At 43.4% G+C, this 21,156-nt stretch overlaps 3 protein-coding genes across 7 annotated transcripts in view; all 3 read right to left on the bottom strand.

Moving 5' to 3' along the window:
* LOC116936925 (uncharacterized) overlaps window positions 1-7,652 on the bottom strand; it is a 33,143-nt gene extending 25,491 nt beyond the window's left edge. The window contains exon 1 of the mRNA XM_076057862.1: window positions 7,603-7,652. The gene's annotated coding sequence lies outside the window, so the exon portion shown is untranslated. The remainder of the gene's footprint in view (window positions 1-7,602) is intronic.
* Window positions 1,581-21,156, bottom strand: part of LOC142907914 (uncharacterized) — a 48,027-nt gene continuing 28,451 nt past the window's right edge. Inside the window, exons 1-4 of one of the 3 annotated variants that reach the window (XM_076057859.1) lie at window positions 7,475-7,579; window positions 6,675-6,800; window positions 6,186-6,250; window positions 1,581-3,623 (exon numbers count right to left, since the gene is read on the bottom strand). In XM_076057859.1, the coding sequence (XP_075913974.1) occupies window positions 2,180-3,595 (1,416 nt within the window). In that variant the 5' untranslated portion in view covers window positions 3,596-3,623; window positions 6,186-6,250; window positions 6,675-6,800; window positions 7,475-7,579 and the 3' untranslated portion in view covers window positions 1,581-2,179. Of the gene's footprint in view, window positions 3,624-6,185; window positions 6,251-6,674; window positions 6,801-7,474; window positions 7,580-21,156 lie in introns of those variants that run through there. The other 2 variants (XM_076057860.1, XM_076057861.1) reach the window with 2 other exon arrangements.
* LOC142907913 (uncharacterized) lies at window positions 10,302-20,112 on the bottom strand. Of its 3 annotated transcripts, none has more exons than XM_076057857.1 (3): window positions 19,983-20,112; window positions 18,724-18,786; window positions 10,302-12,407 (listed from the first exon to the last, which is right to left on the bottom strand). In XM_076057857.1, the coding sequence occupies exon 3, from the start codon at window positions 12,377-12,379 to the stop codon at window positions 10,880-10,882; it is 1,500 nt and encodes a 499-aa protein (XP_075913972.1). In that variant the 5' UTR covers window positions 12,380-12,407; window positions 18,724-18,786; window positions 19,983-20,112; the 3' UTR covers window positions 10,302-10,879. The 3 variants fall into 3 exon arrangements, with proteins under 3 accessions (XP_075913972.1, XP_075913971.1, XP_075913973.1); XM_076057856.1 differs by lacking the exon at window positions 19,983-20,112 and adding an exon at window positions 19,853-19,949; XM_076057858.1 differs by lacking the exon at window positions 19,983-20,112 and adding an exon at window positions 19,029-19,102.

Below are 21,156 nucleotides of genomic sequence, written 5' to 3'. Positions count from 1 at the left end.
AAGAAAATATTTAGCAACCAAATAATGAAATATTGGTTTTCTGCACACAACCATTATTATTGTAATATTTGCCAACTTATTTGTTTCATAATAGTCAACAATAAACCTGAGTTCTTAGCGAAAGATTCAATAAAATTGTACTTTCCATTGCCGTGGTGAGGCCTAGTCCCGTGCAGAGCCCGCGGCCTCGCCTAGATTGCCCAGCCGGAGGTGGTGACACATTGCCAGGCTGGGGGCTGGGCCGCTCTCCCCACCCGCGCTGCAATAATGCTAAGCGCTCTAATATTAATATCTCGGGACTTTATAGCAGTAACTGCACGCATTGGGGTGGGGGGGGGACATAAGACTGAATCATGAACCTCAGCATTGTGTGTATATTTTTTAAGCATTGTTAACGCGAATGAACTTTTTAGCGGTCGTTTGTGCGTTGCTAGGGGCGCAATTGCGTGCTTTGTCCCGCGGCGGGCGCAAAAAATAAATAAATAAAGACATATCGCACAATATCGCTAAACTAATTTAAAGGTGACGGATGTGAAAAATGAAGTGCTTGCCAACCGTGGGGCTTACGGCGTGGTACCTGGCAACAATTTTTTTTTATGTAAACCTCACCGTTAGAGACAAATCCCTCGCAAGCACGTGAACACAGACAAAAAATGACATTTATATATAACGCACTACTTTAACGATCTGTGATGAACGCTGCACTGTCGTTTTCATGCTTATTACAAATGCGTCGCTCGTGTGTAATTTTTTTCGTGACTTTCCTGGCCAAAGGCCGTAAATGGTTGTGAGGTGCACCGCAGGCGGTCCGGCTTGCTTCAGCCCATGGTTGTGAACATTCAGACGTTAATCGGCAAGGACCATTTCTTGTTCTAGTTCGCCAACATATAAGACGTCATGCAAAATTACAATGAGTGTTGTTGTGGAGAATGTATCTACTAGATGTGCTCTGCCTTGTAACCGAATACAAATGTGTACCAAAAATGCGTTTCAAATGTGCTCTTAAAATTACCTCCTTGCTATGAAGCAGATCAGCAGACAGGACATCTTTCATTTATCGAACTCTCCACAAAACAAAGGAATGTTTTACACAAACTATAACTAGCACAGCCTTCTGAGAGTGCATCATTGATTCAGTGCAAGCCACCTGTGGACCCTTATTGGTGCACAGCGTCTCAACAGCAGCTTGCTTCAACTGATGGTTACGAACATCCAGACGTTAATCAGCAAGGAACATTTCTAGTCCTAGTTAGACAAAATCTACGTCAACACGTAATACTAAATTATAATTCGTGTTGTAGAGAATGTATCTCCTCTACGTGTAACTTTTAAGTGGTATGCCTTGTAACTGATGAATGATCCGAGTGTGCTCCTTATTGCAAAGACAATGAGTTGCTCCAGAGGCAGACGCTTCCTGAAAACACAAAAATACCCTTTGACCTGTATCACAAGAACAACGGGTCTCACCCGAGGTTACTTCCAAAACACACACTTTGTCCTAACATCACTTATTCAGTGTTTGGCCCTTATAGACAAACTGTTACATGTACGCACACAATCAGACAAGTATTCATTATAAATTATTGAGCCATTTTAACAAAATTTTATTGCTGCACTGAAATATACTGCATCAGGTTACATCGCATTAACAAGATATTTGAAAAAATACGCACCGTCTGCTTAACAGTGTATGTACAACATACTATTGCGCCATTCAAAACGAGAAGGCCATTGCATGCTGACGTCTGGGTCAAAATTGAGCAAATTCTAAACATTACCTACAAACTCCACAACTGAGATGCCACATCAACCGTCGCCCCCTACTGACAGGCTCTTGTCCATATGCAGAACGGTGCAGGGCCACCACCTTGTGCCATACAGGGGCAGCTGCTACTTGGGGATGCTCTTCGAGTGTCTGAAACAAGATACGATACAAAACTCCGAATTGCCAGAGGCGATTAATCAAGCACCATATAAATGCAATCATTAGAACATAGTGAATGCTTGGGAGCCTATTGGCTCTCGGTCCTGGTTAGAGATGTACCCAACCCACAGGTCCACGAAGACTGGCCGCTCTTACCCTGCAGCTGGAACCTAGGAATTGAGTGTTCAACTTCACATTCTTGTCATTAAAGGCCAGTGACAAAGGTGCATCTATTGGAGCGACATCATCTCAAGCTTACACATCTACCGGCTCTCCATTTGACTTTGTATTGTCTCGGAGGAAGTCCACCCACACCTCCACTTCCACAAACTGTTGGGAGTTGCCTCGCTCTGCCTCACAGTCAGAATTCTCCTCCTGCTTCACGTTGTCTCCATGGATGTGAAGGTCCGATTTTCGAGTTGAATCGCCATCTTCACATTTTACATTCACTTCTTCGCTCTTCACCATCACTTCTTCGCATTTCACCTTCACCTCTTCATATTTCACCTCGATACCTTTAAAAGTGTTAAAGCTGGGATTTTCTTCCGGTTCTTGTTTCATGAGGGATGGGCTCATTGCGACACTTTGACTTTCACAAGCTGATTTCAGACTCCACTCCTTGTGGATCTTCTGAGGCGTGTGTGATTTCTGGTGTCTTTGAAGATGTCGTGAAAGTGTAAACGCCTTCCCGCACAAAGTGCACCTGAAGGGTTTCTCTCCCGTGTGTGTTCTCTGGTGTACTACAAGAGCAGATGAATGTTTAAACGCCTTCCCACACACACTGCATCTGAAGGGTTTATCTCCCGTGTGTGTTCTCTGGTGTATGACAAGAGTAGATGAACGTGCAAACGCCTTCCCACACACACTGCACTTGAAGGGTTTCTCTCCCGTGTGTGTTCTCTGGTGTTCTACAAGAGTATATGACAGCGCAAACGCTTTTCCACACATACTGCACCTGAAGGGTTTCTCTCCCGTGTGTGTTCTCTGGTGTGCTAAAAGAGTAGACGACTGTGAAAACGCCTTCCCACACTCACTGCACTTGAAGGGTTTCTCTCCTGTGTGTGTTCTCTGGTGTGCTACAAGAGGAGATGAAAGTAAAAACGCCTTTCCACATACACTGCACTTGAAGGGTTTCTCTCCCGTGTGTGTTCTCTGGTGTTCTACAAGAGTATATGAACGTGCAAACGCCTTTCCACACACACTGCACTTGAAGGGTTTCTCTCCCGTGTGTGTTTTCTGGTGTTTTACGAGAGTAGATGACTGTGCAAACGTTTTCCCACACACATTGCACTTGAAGGGTTTCTCTCCCGTGTGTGTTCTCTGGTGTGCCACAAGAGGAGATGACTGTGCAAACGCCTTCCCACACACACTGCACTTGAAGGGTTTCTCTCCTGTGTGTGTTCTCTGGTGTTCTACAAGAGCAGATGAACATGCAAACGCCTTCCCACACACACTGCACTTGAAGGGTTTCTCTCCTGTGTGTGTTCTCTGGTGTTTTTTCAGAGCAGATGACTGTGCAAACGCCTTCCCACAAACACTGCACTTGAAGGGTTTCTCTCCTGTGTGAGTTCTATGGTGCTGTGTAAAATGTTCAGTACGATCCGTGCTGTATGTACACCGGTTGCATTGTTGCCTTTTTTCACCAAGCTGCGCCGAGTGCCTTTGCTCCATCAGACCAATTCTGCAGAGGAAGTGACAGCTGCAGACAGAAAAAAAGAATATCCACACCATCTACACATCAGTATCGATGCACAGAGGAATGCATATATACACAGTAACACATGACTTACATGTCTATACTTATTCATATATTCATGATATAGTGAAAAAGTGTCCCAAATTCATAACACGGGCTGTTATGGCACACAATGAGAGGGCAAATGGTTATAAACGTGCCTGGAAGCCCTAGTATCTTCAAAATGAATGTTAACCCAAAACTCCGAGCACACAATTTCGGCTGTCTGGCTTCAAAAGGAATATTTATGAAAGCTAAATTCAGCTGACATAGCAAATGAATAAATACATAAATTAATGTTCAATCACAACTTAGAGGTGTGAAGCCAGGCAGAGATGTCCTTGAATGCTAGGATGAACAGTTCTGACTTCAGCTGCACGTGTGCTGTGATAACTTCCTGACTCCATTCTTACAAAGAGTTCCAGAGGAAAACAAAAATAAACTACTGTTTTGATATAACCTCCTTGCTCAATAGAGCTAATAGACTTTACTGCAAATACAAACTTGACACTGTCACACACTCAGAGGTGGAGCCAGGATTTTCAGGTCGAGGGGCGCAAACCCCTCCAGCAATAACAAAATGATAGGAGTTGTTAGTAAGGAGTTGTTAGTAAGGAGTTGTTAGTAAGTAAGGACTTGTCCCTTGCTTTTTATTCGACGCGTGTGATCGGCATCGCGCTCGCTGAAGGTGTTTGCCTTCAGGGAAGTCGTGTACTGTATACGCAACTGTGCACAATTCTGCGAGTCGCTTGTAACTGCTTTGCCGTTACTTATTGCCAATTATGGACTTGGACTGTTGTCCTCTCATAAAGTCCCTGGCACGTAATAATATGCCACACGGTGGCAGTGGGGGTCGCAAAATGCTGATTTATCTATATCTAAAAAAGAGAAATTTGTGAATGTTTCTGTTCAAAATGTTTAGCATACTTCCCAACATGTAACACACTTGAAATTTGGCATGTGGGTATGTTCCATACTGTACACAATGTATTAAGTATAAAAATAGACTTTTGTATTTTAAGGGGGGGGGGAGAAATGACCATGACGTGTGTGGCGTCAACCCGCAACACACCTGAGTTAAGAGCTCTGCAATGCTTACCCCTACCATATGGCTCTTCGCGCGCCGTACTTCTAGAGCTGTTAACAGCGTGCTGGGAGATTTTAGGTGGCGCTTCGCTCCTGGCCGATGAAGCCATTGGCTTCTCGGAGTTTCAATACATATCCGTGCGAAGAACGGGTACAACTGCTATCTTGAATATAAAGCAGAAATGACATATTCTTAGTTTTTTCGGTAAAGTCACGTTGAAGAGAAACAACAAAATATATATAAAACAATAAAAAATTCTCACGACGTTTCGACCATAACTCAAACGGTCATCATCACCTGATGATCACCTGATGATGACCGTTTGAGTTATGGTCGAAACGTCGTGATAATTTTTTATTGTTTTATATATATTTTGTTATTTTGTTGTTTCTCTTCAACGTGACTTTACCGAAAAAACTAAGAATATGTCATTTCTGCTTTATATTCAAGATAGCAGTTGTACCCGTAACTCAAACGGTCATCATCAGGTGATGATGACCGTTTGAGTTATGGTCGAAACGTCGTGAGAATTTTTTATTGTTTTATATATATTTTGTTATTTTGTTGTTTCTCTTCAACGTGACTTTACCGAAAAAACTAAGAATATGAATTACTGCAGTCACGAAAGCTTTAAATCAAAATCAGAAATGACATGTTTGTTTGTGTTAAGCAGCAAAAACTCTCCAACGCTGAGCTCTGGCGTCATGAAATTTGCACAGCTTATGCTGTCTGGAATTTCTCAGTGAACGCGACGATTTTCAGCTTGCCACGTCATCCCTTTCCCGAGATGCCAAAGTCGACATTATGTAGAAGTGGGTTATGGTTAAATTCCCTTCAGTGAAAAACATACGATTTAGTTAAATTGATTTGATTCAGCTTTTTTCTTTCTTGCAAGCATCGATTTTTGTTTCAGGGTTTTTCAGTGAAATAAGGGAATATGAAATTAATCCAAGACAAGAATCCAAGACCCGGGCGAAGGCCGGTAGCGAAGCTAGTTACTAATAAACCCCAATGATCCTATCAAAATTAGGGATTTCGATCGGACCGTTGGGGGGGCACGTGCCACCCCACCCCCACTGGCTCCGCCACTGTCACACACTGGCATGGTTCACAGGTGGTGGTGTGTCCAGACCCACGCCTGGCCACCTTCACCTGCTCAGTATTAATGCTTCCTCACTCCAATTCATTTAGGATCAATCAACACAGCCGACGCTGCGTGTCTCTCTCTCTCTCTCCCCGTGGTCGTGTGGATTTCCCTCCACGTGTCTAGAGTGAACACCTCCACGCGTCTAGAGTAAACACCGCCACGCGTCTAGAGTGAACACCGCCACGCGTCTAGAGTGAACACCGCCACGCGTCGAGTGAACACCGCCACGCGTCTAGAGTGAACAGCACCACGCGTCTAGAGTGAACACCGCCACGCTGTTGACAAGCCCCACCTTGTTGTTGTGGGCAGGTCGCTTCTGAAAACAAGAGTGGTATAGCAGCTCAACGAGGGCGTGGCCTGGTAAAAAATGAAAAAAAACTGTGAATATTTAAAATAAAACAAAGTTACAAAGTAGCGAGGCAAGTGAAGAGAAATTAAAACTTAAGCAAGATACTCTTTGGTTCTTTCGGTAAAGTCACATAGAAAGAAAAGAATAATTAAATAATAGCATGTGACGTTTCGATTGCAACACAAGCAATCATCATCTCCATATATATAAAAGGGAAATTTGTGAATGTGTCCGTTTAAAATGTTTAGCGTACCTCCCGACATGCAACAAACTTGACATTTGCCATGTGGGTACTTTCCAGACTGTACACCATGCAATGCACATATATTTTTTGCACGGCAAGTGAGCTGTGATGTCAAATCTGTCACGTGACCCGCGCATGTGGCAGTGTAACGCATTGTAGTGTAGCGGTGAACGCGCTGCGCTACGAACCCGGCGACCCGAGTTCGATTCCCACTCATGGGCACCACCGGTGACGATTATTTGAACCGGTCGTGGGCCTCCCCTAGGTCGACTCAGCCTCAAACGAGTAACTGGTGTGGTGTGTCAACATCGCCACTGGGGAGACAAAGGCGGCCGGGCGTGGTGAATCCAAGTCCCGGGCAAAGCCGGGTAGTATAAAGCTAGTCAGGTACAAGTGAAAGAGGAAACAAACCTAGTACACTTAGAAATATAATACAACACAGAGAGTCGGCTAACATAACAGTCAACACCACACCTGGTTGATTACGTTCTTACACAGATTGATAAATTTGAGAGAGACAGAACACAGACACGGAGACACACAGACACATAAGCAGAGAGAGATGACAGAGAGACACAGAGACAGACACACATAGACACACAGAGAGAGATGACACAGAGAAACAACGCCGCTGTGTCGAGGCCTTAAATAGAGAGCGGGGCAGAGAGAGAGAAATTAACAAGTCAATGCAAGGCCGTAGCCATGGAGTCAACATGGGGGGGGGGGATGAGAGAGGTTTGGTGACTGCAGGAAATAAAAGCGCGACAACACGAGGACACACACAGAGAGAGAAAGCACACTTAATCAAACAAACTGAGTAAAATTTGGAAATGTAATGCAATGCAACACAGAGAGTCGGTCTACACACAATTAACGCATAGCCTGGTTGATTACGTTCTTCCAAAGATTGCTAAATTAAGCGAGAGAATTGAAGCAAACGCGATCAGGCGAGGGCAGGAGGCAAGGCCCCGCGTTGTAAAGTTCCAACCTGGACATCGCTTCCATGCTCGCAGCTACTCAGTTGACATCCCTACGAGAGAGAGCGAGGCTCTACCTCGGTAAACAACAACCACAACAACCACCACAACAACCACAACCGCGATGAGAATTTCTCACCTCGGATTTCAGTGCACGAGCGGAGCGACAACTTCCTGTTACCTCGTGACGTCACGCGGCAGCAGGTTACATGACGTCACTTGCAGGGTACAAGTCACTACCCTCCCACGAGCGGCTCTGTAACTTAAATAAATTATGTTAATTAATCCGGCCCCTACGTGGAGGGATGGGGCGCGGATGCTGAACCCGTCGCAATGAACTCGCGAAGGCTTTTACGAACACATTATGTTAATGAGCCACCAGTCACCGGGCGAAGGTTTGCCCAAATAAGGATTGGCACTGGGACAAATATTGGCAGCGGCCGAGCGGAGGTGGCGTCACGCTCAAGAACGCGGTGGACGGGGGTGGGTGACATGACGTCACTAGCGAGGCCCACCGACCCCTGGCGTTTGACGCCGATGAGGTAATGCTGAGCGGTGACGTCTGAGAGCGGGATCAGAGTTCAAGTTTGTTGACAGAAGGGGAGCGGTAGTGACGTGGTGAGCGCTGCGCTCCGCACCCGACCAGCCGAGTCCCATTCCCGCTCGTGGCCAACACCGCCAGTGACGATTTTCTGAACCGGTCCTGAGCCTCCCCTACGTCGGCTCGGCCTCAAACGAGTACCCGGTGCGGTGTGTAAACATCGCCACTAGGGAGACAAAGGCGGCCGGGCGTGGTGCTGGCCACCAACCCGCTCGTGTGCCGTTCCACCCTTAATAGGTACTCGCTAACAGCACTTTCCCCTACAATCTGTTAAGGCTATACAGGGGCATCTTTGTCTTTATGTTAGGTGCTCACTAACAACACTTGCCATGACATTCTGTGCAGGCTATACGGGGGATCTTTGTCTTTGTGTTGGGAGCAAGTTTGAGTGGCGTGTAGCCGTGGGAGCTGAACGGGCGCGTGCTACTGCTGACAGTCGTTGACTACGGTTGGACAGACGCTGATAGACACACAGACAAGACAGGCGGACAGACAGACAAAAGGAACAGAGGCAGAAACGACAGACAGAGAGACTGGCAGAGAGAGAGACACAGAGGCGAACAGAGACAGACGGACAGAGAGATGTTGAACACGCTTAACTCTTCTTTGGTTCTTTCGGTAAAGTCACGTATAATGAGAATAAAATAATAAATTGATAAAATAACACAATAAAATTCTCACGACGTTTCGGCCACAACACAAGCGGCCTTCTTCAGGTGAAGGGACGAGACTGTCTGGAGGACAGCGCTGGAGCGAACACAGCCAAGCTCAGACCGCGACCTTTAAGCTGTGAGAAGAAACAGAGCGCCTTGACAAAGGAATTAGCATAGAATTTAGCATTGAAATAGCTGAGCGATTAGCTTGACTGGTCACAGAAATGGCTATGGTAAAGTCAAAGCATACACATTCACAGAATCACCTAGTACAAATCAAACAGGAGAATTTAGCATTGAAAAAACTGAGGGATTAGCTTGTGACTGGTGATAGTAGTTATGTTAAAGTCAAAGCCTACACATCTAGAGGCACCTAGTACAAATCAAACAGGAGAATTTAGCATTGAAATAACTGAGTGATTAGCTTGTGACTGGTCACAGAAATGGCTATGTTAAAGTCAAAGCCTACACATCTGAGCTATTAACAGTAACTGGGTATACACTACACTATATAATGAATACTATATAGTAAACCAATAAAAAACTAAAATATAAATTACCTCACTGTTATCAATAAACTATATATTCTCCAATCAGCTAAGCTACCAACAATAAGTCGTTATATATCACAATGCTATATGGCGAAAAAATGGGTGGATTCTTACCCTATATTTTAGCTTTTTATTGGTTTACTATATAGTATTCATTATATAGTGTAGTATATACCCAGTTACTGTTAATAGCTCAGATGTGTAGGCTTTGACTTTAACATAGCCATTTCTGTGACCAGTCACAAGCTAATCACTCAGCTATTTCAATGCAAAATTCTATGCTAATTCCTTTGTCAAGGCGCTCTGTTTCTTCTCACACAGCTTAAAGGTCCGCGGTCTGAGCTTAGCTGTGTTCGCTCCAGCGCTGTCCTCCAGACAGTCTCGTCTCTTCACCTGATGAAGGCCGCTTGTGTTGTGGCCAAAACGTCGTGAGAATATTATTGTGTTATTTTATTTTATCAATTTATTATTTTATTCTCATTCTACGTGACTTTACCGAAAGAACCAAAGAAGATGAATCCTTGCAGTCACAAAAGCTTTAAATCGAAATGTCGAACACACTTAACTCGCCCCATTGAAAGAGATTCCTCGATCTTTGCCCATCCCCGGTAGTCGTTCTAGTTTCTATTTATTTCATTGTGTGTGGTGTGTACGTGTAAGCAATGTGGGATATCGATGTACACAGCTATGAACAAGATCAGCAGACAAGACGTCTTTCAGACTCTTTGGTTCTGTCGGTAAAGTCACGTAGGTAGAAAAAAAGAAAATAAATCACGACGTTTCCATCGCAACACGAGCGGTCGTCCTCAGGCGAAAACACCCAAATCAATTTATAACATTTTTGACATGCGCTTTTCTGGATTTTGTTGTTGTTATTCCGTCTCTCACTGTTCAAATAAAGCTACCATCAAAATTATTGACTGATCATTTCTTTGTCAGTGGGCCAACGTATAAAATCAGCAGGGGATCAAATACTTTTTTCCCTTACTGTATGTATAAGTTACTTACAAAACAGACAAGTATTCATTCAAAATTATTGACAGGCATATTAACAAAATTGTATTACTGCACTGAAATATACTGCATCATGTTACATCGTATTAACAAGATATTTTAAAAAATACGCACGGTCTGCTTAACAGTGTATGTACAACAAACTATTGCGCCATTCAAAACGAGTAGGCCATTGCATGCTGGCGTCTGGGTGAAAATTGAGCAAATTCTAAACATTACCTACAAACTCCACAACTGAGATGCCACATCAACCATAGCTCCCTACTGATAGGTTCTTGTCCACATGCAGGCCGGTGCAAGGCCACCAACTTATGCCACACAGGGGCAGCTGTGTTTGAGACGAGATACGATACAAAACTCCAAATTTCTGAGGCGATTAAGCAAGCACTATATAAATGCAATTATGATAACATAGCGAATGCTTGGGAGCTTATTGGCTCTCGCTCCTGGTTAGAGATCTACCCAACCCACAGGTCCACAAAGACTTGTCGCTCTTACCCTGCAGGTTTAACATAGGAATTGAGTGTTCACCTTCACATTCTTGTCATTAAAGGCCAGTGACAAAGGTGGATCTATTGGAGCGACATCGTCTCAAGCTTACACATCTACTGGGTCTGCATTTGACTTTATATTGTCTCGAAGGAAGTCCACCCACACCTCCACTTCCACAAACTGCTGGGAGTTGCCTCGCTCTGCCTCACAGTCAGAATTCTCCTCCTGCTTCACGTTGCCTCCATCGATGTGAAGGTCCGATTTTTGAGTTGAATCTTCATCTTCACATTTTACCTTCACTTCTTCGCTCTTCACCATCACTTCTTCATATTTCACCTTCACCTCTTCATATTTCACCTCGATACCCTTAAAAGTGTCCAAGCTGGGATTTTCTTCCTGTTCTTGTTTCATGAGGGATGGGCACATTGCGACACTTTGACTTTCACAAGCTGATTTCAGACTCCACTCCTTGTGGATCTTCTGATGCTTGTGTGTTCTCTGGTGTCTTCGAAGATTTGGTGACTGTGCAAACGCTATCCCGCACGGAGTGCACTTGAAGGGGTTCTCTCCCGTGTGTGTTCTCTGGTGTACTACAAGAGTAGATAACTGTGCAAACGCCTTGCCACACACACTGCACTTAAAGGGTTTCTCTCCCGTGTGTGTTCTCTGGTGTGTTACACGAGCAGATGAATATGCAAACGCTTTCCCACACACACTGCACTTAAAGGGTTTCTCTCCCGTGTGTGTTCTCTGGTGTGTTACGTGAGCAGATGAATGTGCAAACGCTTTCCCACACAAACTGCACTTAAAGGGTTTCTCTCCCGTGTGTGTTCTCTGGTGTGTTACAAGAGTAGATGAATCTGAAAACACCTTCCCGCACAGAGTGCACTTGAAGGGGTTATCTGCTGTGTGTGTTCTCTGGTGTTTTATAAGAGTATATGGATGTGAAAATGCCTTCCCACACACATTGCACCTGCAGGGTTTCTCTCCCGTGTGTGTTCTTTGGTGTATTACAAGTGTAGATGAAAGTGCAAACGCCTTCGCACACACACTGCACTTGAAGGGCTTATCTCCTGTGTGTGTTCTCTGGTGTGTTACAAGATGACATGAATCTGAAAACGCCTTCCCGCACACAGTGCACCTGAAGGGTTTCTCTCCCGTGTGTGTTCTCTGGTGTGTTATAAGAGCAGATGACTGTGCAAATGCCTTCATACACACAGTGCACTTGAAGGGTTTCTCTCCCGTGTGTGTTCTCTGGTGTACTATAAGAGAAGATAACTGTGCAAACGCCTTCCCACACACACTGCACTTGAAGGGTTTCTCTCCCGTGTGTGTTCTCTGGTGTGCTACAAGAGTATATGACCGTGCAAACGCCTTCCCACACACACTGCACTTGAAGAGTTTCTCTCCCGTGTGTGTTCTCTGGTGTGTTACAAGAGCAGATGACTGTGAAAACGCCTTCCCACACACACTGCAACTGAAGGGTTTCTCTCCCGTGTGAGTTCTCCGGTGCAAGATCATATTTGCAGTACGATCCGTGCTGTATGCACACTGGTCGCATTGTTGCCTTGTCGTACCGAGCTGCGCCGAGTGCCTTTGCTCCATCAGACCAATTCTGCAGAGGAAGCGACAGCTGCAGACAGAAAAAAAGAATATCCAGACCATCTACACGTCAGTATCGAGGCACAGAGGAATGCATATATACAGTCACACGTGACTTACACGTCTATACTTATTCATATATTCATGATATAGTGAAAAAGTGTCTCAAATTCATCACACGGGCTGTTATGGCACACAATGAGAGGGCAAATGTCACAAACATGCCTGGAAGCCCTCGTATCTTCAAAATGAATGTTAACCCAAAACTCCAAGCACACAATTTCGGCTGTCTGGCTTCAAAAGGAGTATTTATGAAAGCTAAATTCAGCTGACATAGCAAAGGGTGTTGAAAATAATACTATTTATGTTATGCAGAAATGCATTAATTAATGTTCAATCGCAACTTAGAGGTGTGAAGCCAGGCACAGATGTCCTAGAATGCTAGGATGAACAGTTCCGACTTCAGCTGCACGTGTGCTGTGATAACTTCCTAACTCCATTCTTACAAAGAGTTCCAGAGGAAAAAAAAAATAAACTACTGTTTTGATCTCACCTCCTTGCTCAATAGAGTTAATAGACTTTACTGCAAATACAAACTTGACACTGTCACACACTCAGAGGTGGAGCCAGGATTTTCAGGTAGGGGGGGGGGGCAACCCTCCAGCAATGAAAAATGATAGGAGGTGTTAGTAAGTAAGGAGTTGTTAGTTGTTCGACGCGTGTGATCGGCATCGCGCTCGCTGAAGGTGTTTGCCTTCAGGGAAGTCGTGTACTGTATACGCAACTGCGCACACTTCTGTGAGTCGCTTGTAACTGCTTTGCCGTTACTTATTGCCAATTATGGACTCGGACTATTGTCCTCTCATAGAGTCCCTGGCACGTAATAATATGCCACAAGGTGGCAGTGGGGGTCGCAAAATGCTGATTTATCTATACAGTGAAACCTTGGATTGCGAGCATAATTCGTTCCGGAAACATGCTCGTAATCCAAAGCACTCGTACATCAAAGCGAATTTCCCCATAAGAAATAATGGAAACTGAGATGATTCGTTCCACAACCCAAAAAAATATTTTAAAAAAGTTAATACAAAATACTCTACCTTTTTATATTTGTATTTAAATGTAATATAAAGTAATCAAATGTATTAATTAAATTTAATCGTGGCTGGTGTGAGGGAGACGAGAGAGAGGAGGAGGGTTATTGTGTAGGACGACTTTCACTGTCAGTAACGGAATCACTGCCATCTGTTGGCTCACTGGAATCTTTTTCTTTTTATGCGACTTTAACAAGGAAGCTATCCAATGACACTTGCTTTTGCCTCCTTTTGAGGATTTCGCGGAAATGTGACATTGCATTGTCGTTAAACAGATTCATCGCTCGCACTGCTACAGCCTTGTGCAGGTGGTGCGTATCTAAAGAACAGTCACTACACTTGGACACAAAATAAAAAAGATGATTTACACACACACACACATGGTCACAACACTATACAGTACTGTAGTAAACAGTATACACTCGCACGGATGTTGACTATATGATTGAGGCACGCCAACTGAGACCAAGCATGGGAGATGATTACCCACAATCCCGCAGTGAGAGAGAGAAGAACCATTGGCTCAGTTGTGATCACATGACGCTCGGCAGACAAAGCGTATACTGTACGTACTGCTCGTATTGCAAACCATCGCTCATTTATCAAATTAATATTTATTTAAAATGTTTGCTCGTCTTGCAAAACACTTGCAGACCAAGTTACTCGCAATCCAAGGTTTCACTGTATATAAGGGAAATTTGTGAATATGTCTCTGTTCGAAATGTTTAGCATACTTCCCGACATGGAACAAACTTGAAATTTTGCATGCATATATTTTGCATGCAAGTGAGCGGTGACATCACAGATGTGATGTCACCGCTCACTGTGATGCCACCCGCATGTGGCAGCGTTACGCAGTGTGCCTGCTGACGTCACGCATTCCCCCCCAAACACTCCGCGTAGGCCGTGTTTTAATCCAAGACAAGAATCCAAGTCCCGGGCGAAGCCGGGTAGTAAAGCAAGTCTATATATAAAAGGGAAATTTGTGGATGTATGTGTGTCTGTTCGAAATGTTTAGCATACTTCCCAACATGCAACATACTTGAAATTTGGCATGTGGGTAGGTTCCATACTGTACACAATGTAATAAGTATAAAAATAGACTTTTGTATTTTAAGGGGGGGGGGGGGGAGAAATGACCATGAAATGTGTGGCGTCAACCCGCAACCCACCTGAGTTAAGCGCTCTGCAATGCTTACCCCTACCATATGGCTCTTCGCGTGCCGTACTTCTAGAGCTGTTAACAGCGTGCTGGGAGATTTTAGGTGGCGCTTCGCTCCTGGCCGATGAAGTAATTGGCTTCTTGGAGTTTCAATACATATCCGTGTGAAGAATGGGTACAACTGCTATCTTAAATATAAAGCAGAAATTACATCTGTTTATAGGGGATTTCTTTAAACCAAAGGAAGGAGCGCCATGGGCTCTGCTTTATCCCCTGCTATAGCAAATCTGTATATGGAAAACTTTGAAATAAAAGCACTTGCCTCGAGCACATTAAAACCATATTTTTTGGTTTAGATATGTGGATGACACTTTGGTTGTCTGGCCACATGGTAAAGATACACTTAATGATTTTCTAAATCATCTCAATGCACAAAACCCGGCCATCCAGTTCACCATGGAAATGGAGGTGAATAACATACTCCCGTTCCTAGATATTTTGCTTGGACATGGCCTAAACGGTAAAATAACACAGCGTTTACAGAAAGCAAACGCACACTGATGCCTATCTGAATGCAGATTCGCATCATTACCCAGCTCAGAAATCCTCTTATCAAGACGCTCATACATCGGGCTGAAACAATGTCAGATGGTGAAAGTCTAGTGAGAGAGACTAAACACGTTAAAGAAGCACTACGACAGAATGGCTACAATAATGCTCAAATTAACAGAGCACTAAATGCCAAATCACGATCGCAAAGCAACACTGCAAAGCAACACTGCTGAAAGTGATCAGATTCATATTCTTAGTTTTTTCGGTAAAGTCACGTTGAAGAGAAACAACAAAATAACAAAATATATATAAAACAATAAAAAATTCTCACGACGTTTCGACCATAACTCAAACGGTCATCATCAGGTGTGTCGGTTTGCATAAATTTATTTTGAAAACGTCATATTTATTTATTTATATATAAAAAATAACGTTTGCGTCACGCGCAATGATTGGCAGTTTGCCCAGGACTAGTCCATCTATTTTTTGAAAAGAGGGGGGAGACGAAATTTGTTTTTATGTATGCTGTCTGAAAGCCACTGTAAGCGTGAACAATCAATCAAGAACTGAAATGATTTATCAAATCTTTCCAATGATTGCTAAGATAGAATCCATCTTCTCGGTTGAAATTGTCTCTGTGCTTGTATATGTGGATAGCCTCATGAACGAATCTCTCATGGAAGCCAGATGGCTTACAAAGAACCTCCGTCTTGGAAAAGTCAATGGCATGTGAGCCTACTGAATTAGAACAATGATCTGCTACGGCCGAGGTGTTGGTCCTACCGTGTTTAAGGTCTTCTTTATGTTCACGAATGCGGTCCGAGATATGGCGTTTGGTTTCTCCAATGTAACTACTACCACAGAGGCAACTTAGTTTGTAGACACCAGGGTATTGTATGTCCGGAATCACATCTTTTACAGACGGAACCAGATCACGGATTTTATGTAGTGTTGAAACGGACCTGGATCTTGTGTTTATTCAAGATTTTGGAGATCTTTTTTGTGATCCCAGCAATGTAGGGTAAAGTGATGGTTTTGAAAGGCTCCTCAAGAGGGTTCTTCTTCATGGTTTGAGTGATAGCTTTGCGGATTGTATAGTCGGAGTAACCATTAGCCCTAAGAGCTTGGTGTATGTGCTTGAGTTCACTGCTTATGTGTTCCTGGTCGGATATGAGGAGCCTTTCAAAACCATCACTTTACCCTACATTGCTGGGATCACAAAAAAGATCTCCAAAATCTTGAATAAACACAAGATCCAGGTCCGTTTCAACACATTACATAAAATCCGTGATCTGGTTCCGTCTGTAAAAGATGTGATTCCGGACATACAATACCCTGGTGTCTACAAACTAAGTTGCCTCTGTGGTAGTAGTTACATTGGAGAAACCAAACGCCATATCTCGGACCGCATTCGTGAACATAAAGCAGACCTTAAACACGGTAGGACCAACACCTCGGCCGTAGCAGATCATTGTTCTAATTCAGTAGGCTCACATGCCATTGACTTTTCCAAGACGGAGGTTCTTTGTAAGCCATCTGGCTTCCATGAGAGATTCGTTCATGAGGCTATCCACATATACAAGCACAGAGACAATTTCAACCGAGAAGATGGATTCTATCTTAGCAATCATTGGAAAGATTTGATAAATCATTTCAGTTCTTGATTGATTGTTCACGCTTACAGTGGCTTTCAGACAGCATACATAAAAACAAATTTCGTCTCCCCCCTCCTCTTTTCAAAAAATAGATGGACTAGTCCTGGGCAAACTGCCAATCGTTGCGCGTGACGCAAACGATATTTTTTTTATATATAAATAAATAAATATGCCGTTTTCAAAATAAATTTATGCAAACCGACACACCTGATGATGACCGTTTGAGTTATGGTCGAAACGTCGTGAGAATTTTTTATTGTTTTATATATATTTTGTTATTTTGTTGTTTCTCTTCAACGTGACTTTACCGAAAAAACTAAGAATATGAATTACTGCAGTCACGAAAGCTTTAAATCAGTGATCAGATTGTTAAAACAATACAAATTCCATTTATCTCAGGAGTAACTGACAAATTAGCCCGTGTTTTGCAAAAGCAAAACATTACAGTAAGATTTGGTACAGGACACAAAATTCAAAGACTAGTATCTTGCACTAAAGACAAATTACCTAAATTATCAACAGAAGGTGTATTCATAATAAAGCGAGGGCTTTACCATTCTGGCAAATTGCCCGATGATGCTGGATGTATTTACCAGCGAAACGTCGTACTCAAACTGTAAATGTGGATTCACTCTTCAACACACCGGTGGGCTAAAGTAGTGAACTGTTTTTTGTCAACGTGACACTTTATTGCCGATTGGCCGTGTCGGGTGGTGGAGGGTTACGACACATGTATAAATAACACAATCTAACCCAAAAAACCTTTATTATGAAAAAATTACATCTGTTTGTTCGTGTGAAGCAGCAAAAACTCTCCAAAGCTAAGCTGTGGCATCATGAAATTTGCACAGCTTATGCTGTCTAGAATTTCTAAGTGAATGCCACTATTTTCAGCTTGCCACGTCATTCCCTTCCCGAGTTGCCAAAATTGACATTAAGTATAAGTGGGTTAAGGTTACATTTCCTTCAGTGAAAAACATCTGATTTAGTTAAGTTGATTTGTTCCAGCTTTTTTTCTTTCTTGCAAGTATCAATTTTTCTTCTTTTGGTTCTTTCGGTAAAGTCACGTAGAATGAGAAAAAAATAAGAAATTGATAAAAATAAATACACTATAAAATTCTCACGACGTTTCGGCCATTTTATCAATTTATTATTTTATTCTCATTCTCAATTTATTTTATTCTCATTCTACGTGATTTTACCGAAAGAACCAAAAGAAGATGAATCCTTGCAGTCACGAAAGCTTTAAATAGTATCTATTTTTTTCAGGGTTTTTCAGTGAAATAAGGAAATATTAAATTAATCCAAGACAAGAATCCAAGTCCCGGGCGAAGCTGGGTAGTGAAGCTAGTTACTAATAAACCCCAATGATCCAATCGAAATTAGGGATTTCGATAGGATCGTTGGGGGGCATGTGCCACCCCCACTGGCTCCGCCACTGTCACACACTGGCATGGTTCACAGGTGGTGGTGTGTCCAGACCCACGCCTGGCCACCTTCACCTGCTCAGTATTAATGCTTCCTCACTCCACCAAGTAATTCATTGAGAATCAATCAACACAGCCGAGGCTGCCTGTCTATGTCTTTCCCCGTGGTCGCGTGGATTTCCTTCCCGATCCCCCGGTTTCCCCTCTACATGTAGAGCGTGAACACCGCCACGCATCTAGAGTGAACACCGCCACGCGTCTAGAGTGAACATCACCACGAATCTAGAGTGAACACCACCACGAATCTAGAGTGAACACCACCACGCGTCTAGAGTGAATACCGCCACGCGTCCAGAGTGAACACCGCCACGAATCTAGAGTGAACACCGCCACGCGTCTAGAGTGAACACCGCCACGCGTCTAGAGTGAACACCACCACGCTGTTGACGAGCCTCACCTTGTGTTGTGGGCAGGTCGCTTCTGAAAACAAGAGTGGTATAGCAGCTCAAGCGGGCGTGGCCTGGTAAAAAATGAAAAAAAACTGTGTGAATATTTAAAATAAAACAAAATTACAAAGTAGCGAGCCAGGTAAAGAGAAATTAAAACTTAAGATACTCTTTGGTTATATTGGTAGAAAGAAAAAATAAATTAAATAATAGCATATGACAAGCCATCATGATCAGGTACAAATGAAAGAGGAAACGTAGAAATATAGTGCAATACAACACAGATAGTCGGCTAACATAACAGTCAACACCCCACCTGGTTGATTACGTTCTTACACAGATTGCTAAATTTGAGTGAGAGATAAAACACAGACACGGAGACACAGACAGACACATACGCAGAATAACAGTCAACACCCCACCTGGTTGATTACGTTCTTACACAGATTGCTAAATTTGAGTGAGAGATAAAACACAGACACGGAGACACAGACAGACACATACGCAGAGAGAGATGACACAGAGACACACAGAGAGAGATACACACACATCGGAACACAGAGAGATAACAGAGACACACAGAGAAAGATGACACAGAGAGAGATGACACACACAGAGACACAGAGAAACAACGCCGCTGTGTCGAGGCCTTAAATAGAGAGGGGGGCAGAGAGAGGGGAGGGGGTAGAGAAATTAACATGTCAATGCCGTAGCCATGGAGTCAACATTGGGGAGGGGATGTCCCCCCCAATGTATATTATAATTATTATGTTAATGATTATATTATACTAAATTATATAATATATTATAATATTATAATATATAATTTGTATAATATATTATAATAATTATAATATAATTACAGCCTTGTGTCAATGCGAGATTTGGAGGTTTGGTGACTGCAGGAAATAAAAGCGCGACAACACGAGGACACACACAGAGAGAGAAAGCACACTTAATCAAACAAACTGAGTAAAATTTGCAAATGTAATGCAATGCAACACAGAGAGTCGGTCAACACACAATTAACGCATAGCCTGGTTGATTACGTTCTTCCAAAGATTGCTAAATTAAGCAAGAGAATTGAAGCAAACGCGATCAGGCGAGGGCAGGAGGCAAGGCCCCGCGTAAAATTCCAACCTGGACATCGCTTCCATGCTCGCTGCTACTCAGTTGGCATCCCTACGAGAGAGAGAGCGAGGCTCTACCTCGGTAAACAACAACCACCACCACAACAACCACCACCACAACCACGATGAGAATTTCTCACCTCGGATTTCAGTTCACGCGCGGAGCGGCAGATTCCTGTTACCTCGCGACGTCACGCGGAAGCAGGTGACATGACGTCACTTGCGGGGCACAAGACACCTCCCACCGCGCGGTTCCTGAACTTAAATAAATTATGTTAATGAACCCGGCCCACGAAAACATTATGTTAATGAGCAGCCAGTCACTGGGCGTGACTTTGCCCAAATAAGGATTGTACTTGAACAGATAACGGAAGTGACCCAGGCAGAGATGATTTATGTAGTTTATTGTAAAAATTCGGTCACAGTCCTTGTCATCACTGTTACGTGGCAATTATGGCTTTATTTTTTGATTTCGTAAACGTTTTTTGGTTTGGACATGTTTGTTTTGCTGTAGTACGGAGTTAGACTGATGGCCTTAATATAAGTTTTTTTGTGGTTGTTGTTTGACTTGCATCCCACTGGGATTTTTTGCACACAGCGTTGGTGTACGGTCCTTTTTTCAGGAATTTTTTGCTGGGTTTTTTCATGGATTTTCTGTTTGCACAGTCACATAGTCACTTTAAGATGTTTTTCTTGTTCGTGTTTTTGTTTGTTGTGGTTGCACACGATTTAAGAGCCAAATGGCTCACAGGGCTATACCAAAATAAACTGAAAAAAAACTGAAATAAAAATAGAGGTGACGTCACGCCCAAGGGTGCGATGGATGGGGTGGGGTGAGTACCTTTGTGACATGACGTAACTAGCGAGGAACACCTCCCCCTGGCGTTTCACCGCCGATGAGGTAATGCTGAGTGGTGGCGTCACAGAGCGGGGTTTGGAGTTTGTTGATTTAGATTCATTTTCCATTGTTCCCTCCCTTGAACAGAGACCCCTTGGGTGTGTGAACTCAGCAACAACAACGTGGACATTATTGTGTACACACTGTGTGTACACTGTGTATGTGTGCACACTATGTGTGTGCAGTGTGTACACTGTGTGTGTGTACACTGTGTGTATAATGTGTACACTGTGTGTATATTGTGGGGGGCACAGACATCTCAGTCAGTCGACCAATGGCATCTTTTCATTAATTATTTTCCAATTTTAGTATTTTTTTGTTTTCTATCTACAGTGGTACCTCGGTATACGTCGTTAATTCGTTCCAGAAGGTAGGACTTACACCGGAAGTGACGTCTACCAAACGAATTTCTCCCA

This window comes from Petromyzon marinus, chromosome 85, assembly GCF_048934315.1.
Source record: "Petromyzon marinus isolate PM22_M1 ecotype Great Lakes invasive population chromosome 85, UKy_Petmar_22M1.pri1.0, whole genome shotgun sequence".
Taxonomy (NCBI): domain Eukaryota; kingdom Metazoa; phylum Chordata; class Hyperoartia; order Petromyzontiformes; family Petromyzontidae; genus Petromyzon; species Petromyzon marinus.
The sequence above is the reverse complement of the archived record's forward strand: the minus strand, read 5'-3'. Positions and strand labels throughout refer to the sequence as shown.

Excerpts from the sequence above, each read along its gene's own strand:
- LOC142907913 (XM_076057856.1), bottom strand. Across the intron at positions 12,408-18,723 it reads CGACCTGCCCACAACACAAG|CTGTCGCTTCCTCTGCAGAA; the intron begins GTGAGGCTCGTC and ends TTCTGTCTGCAG.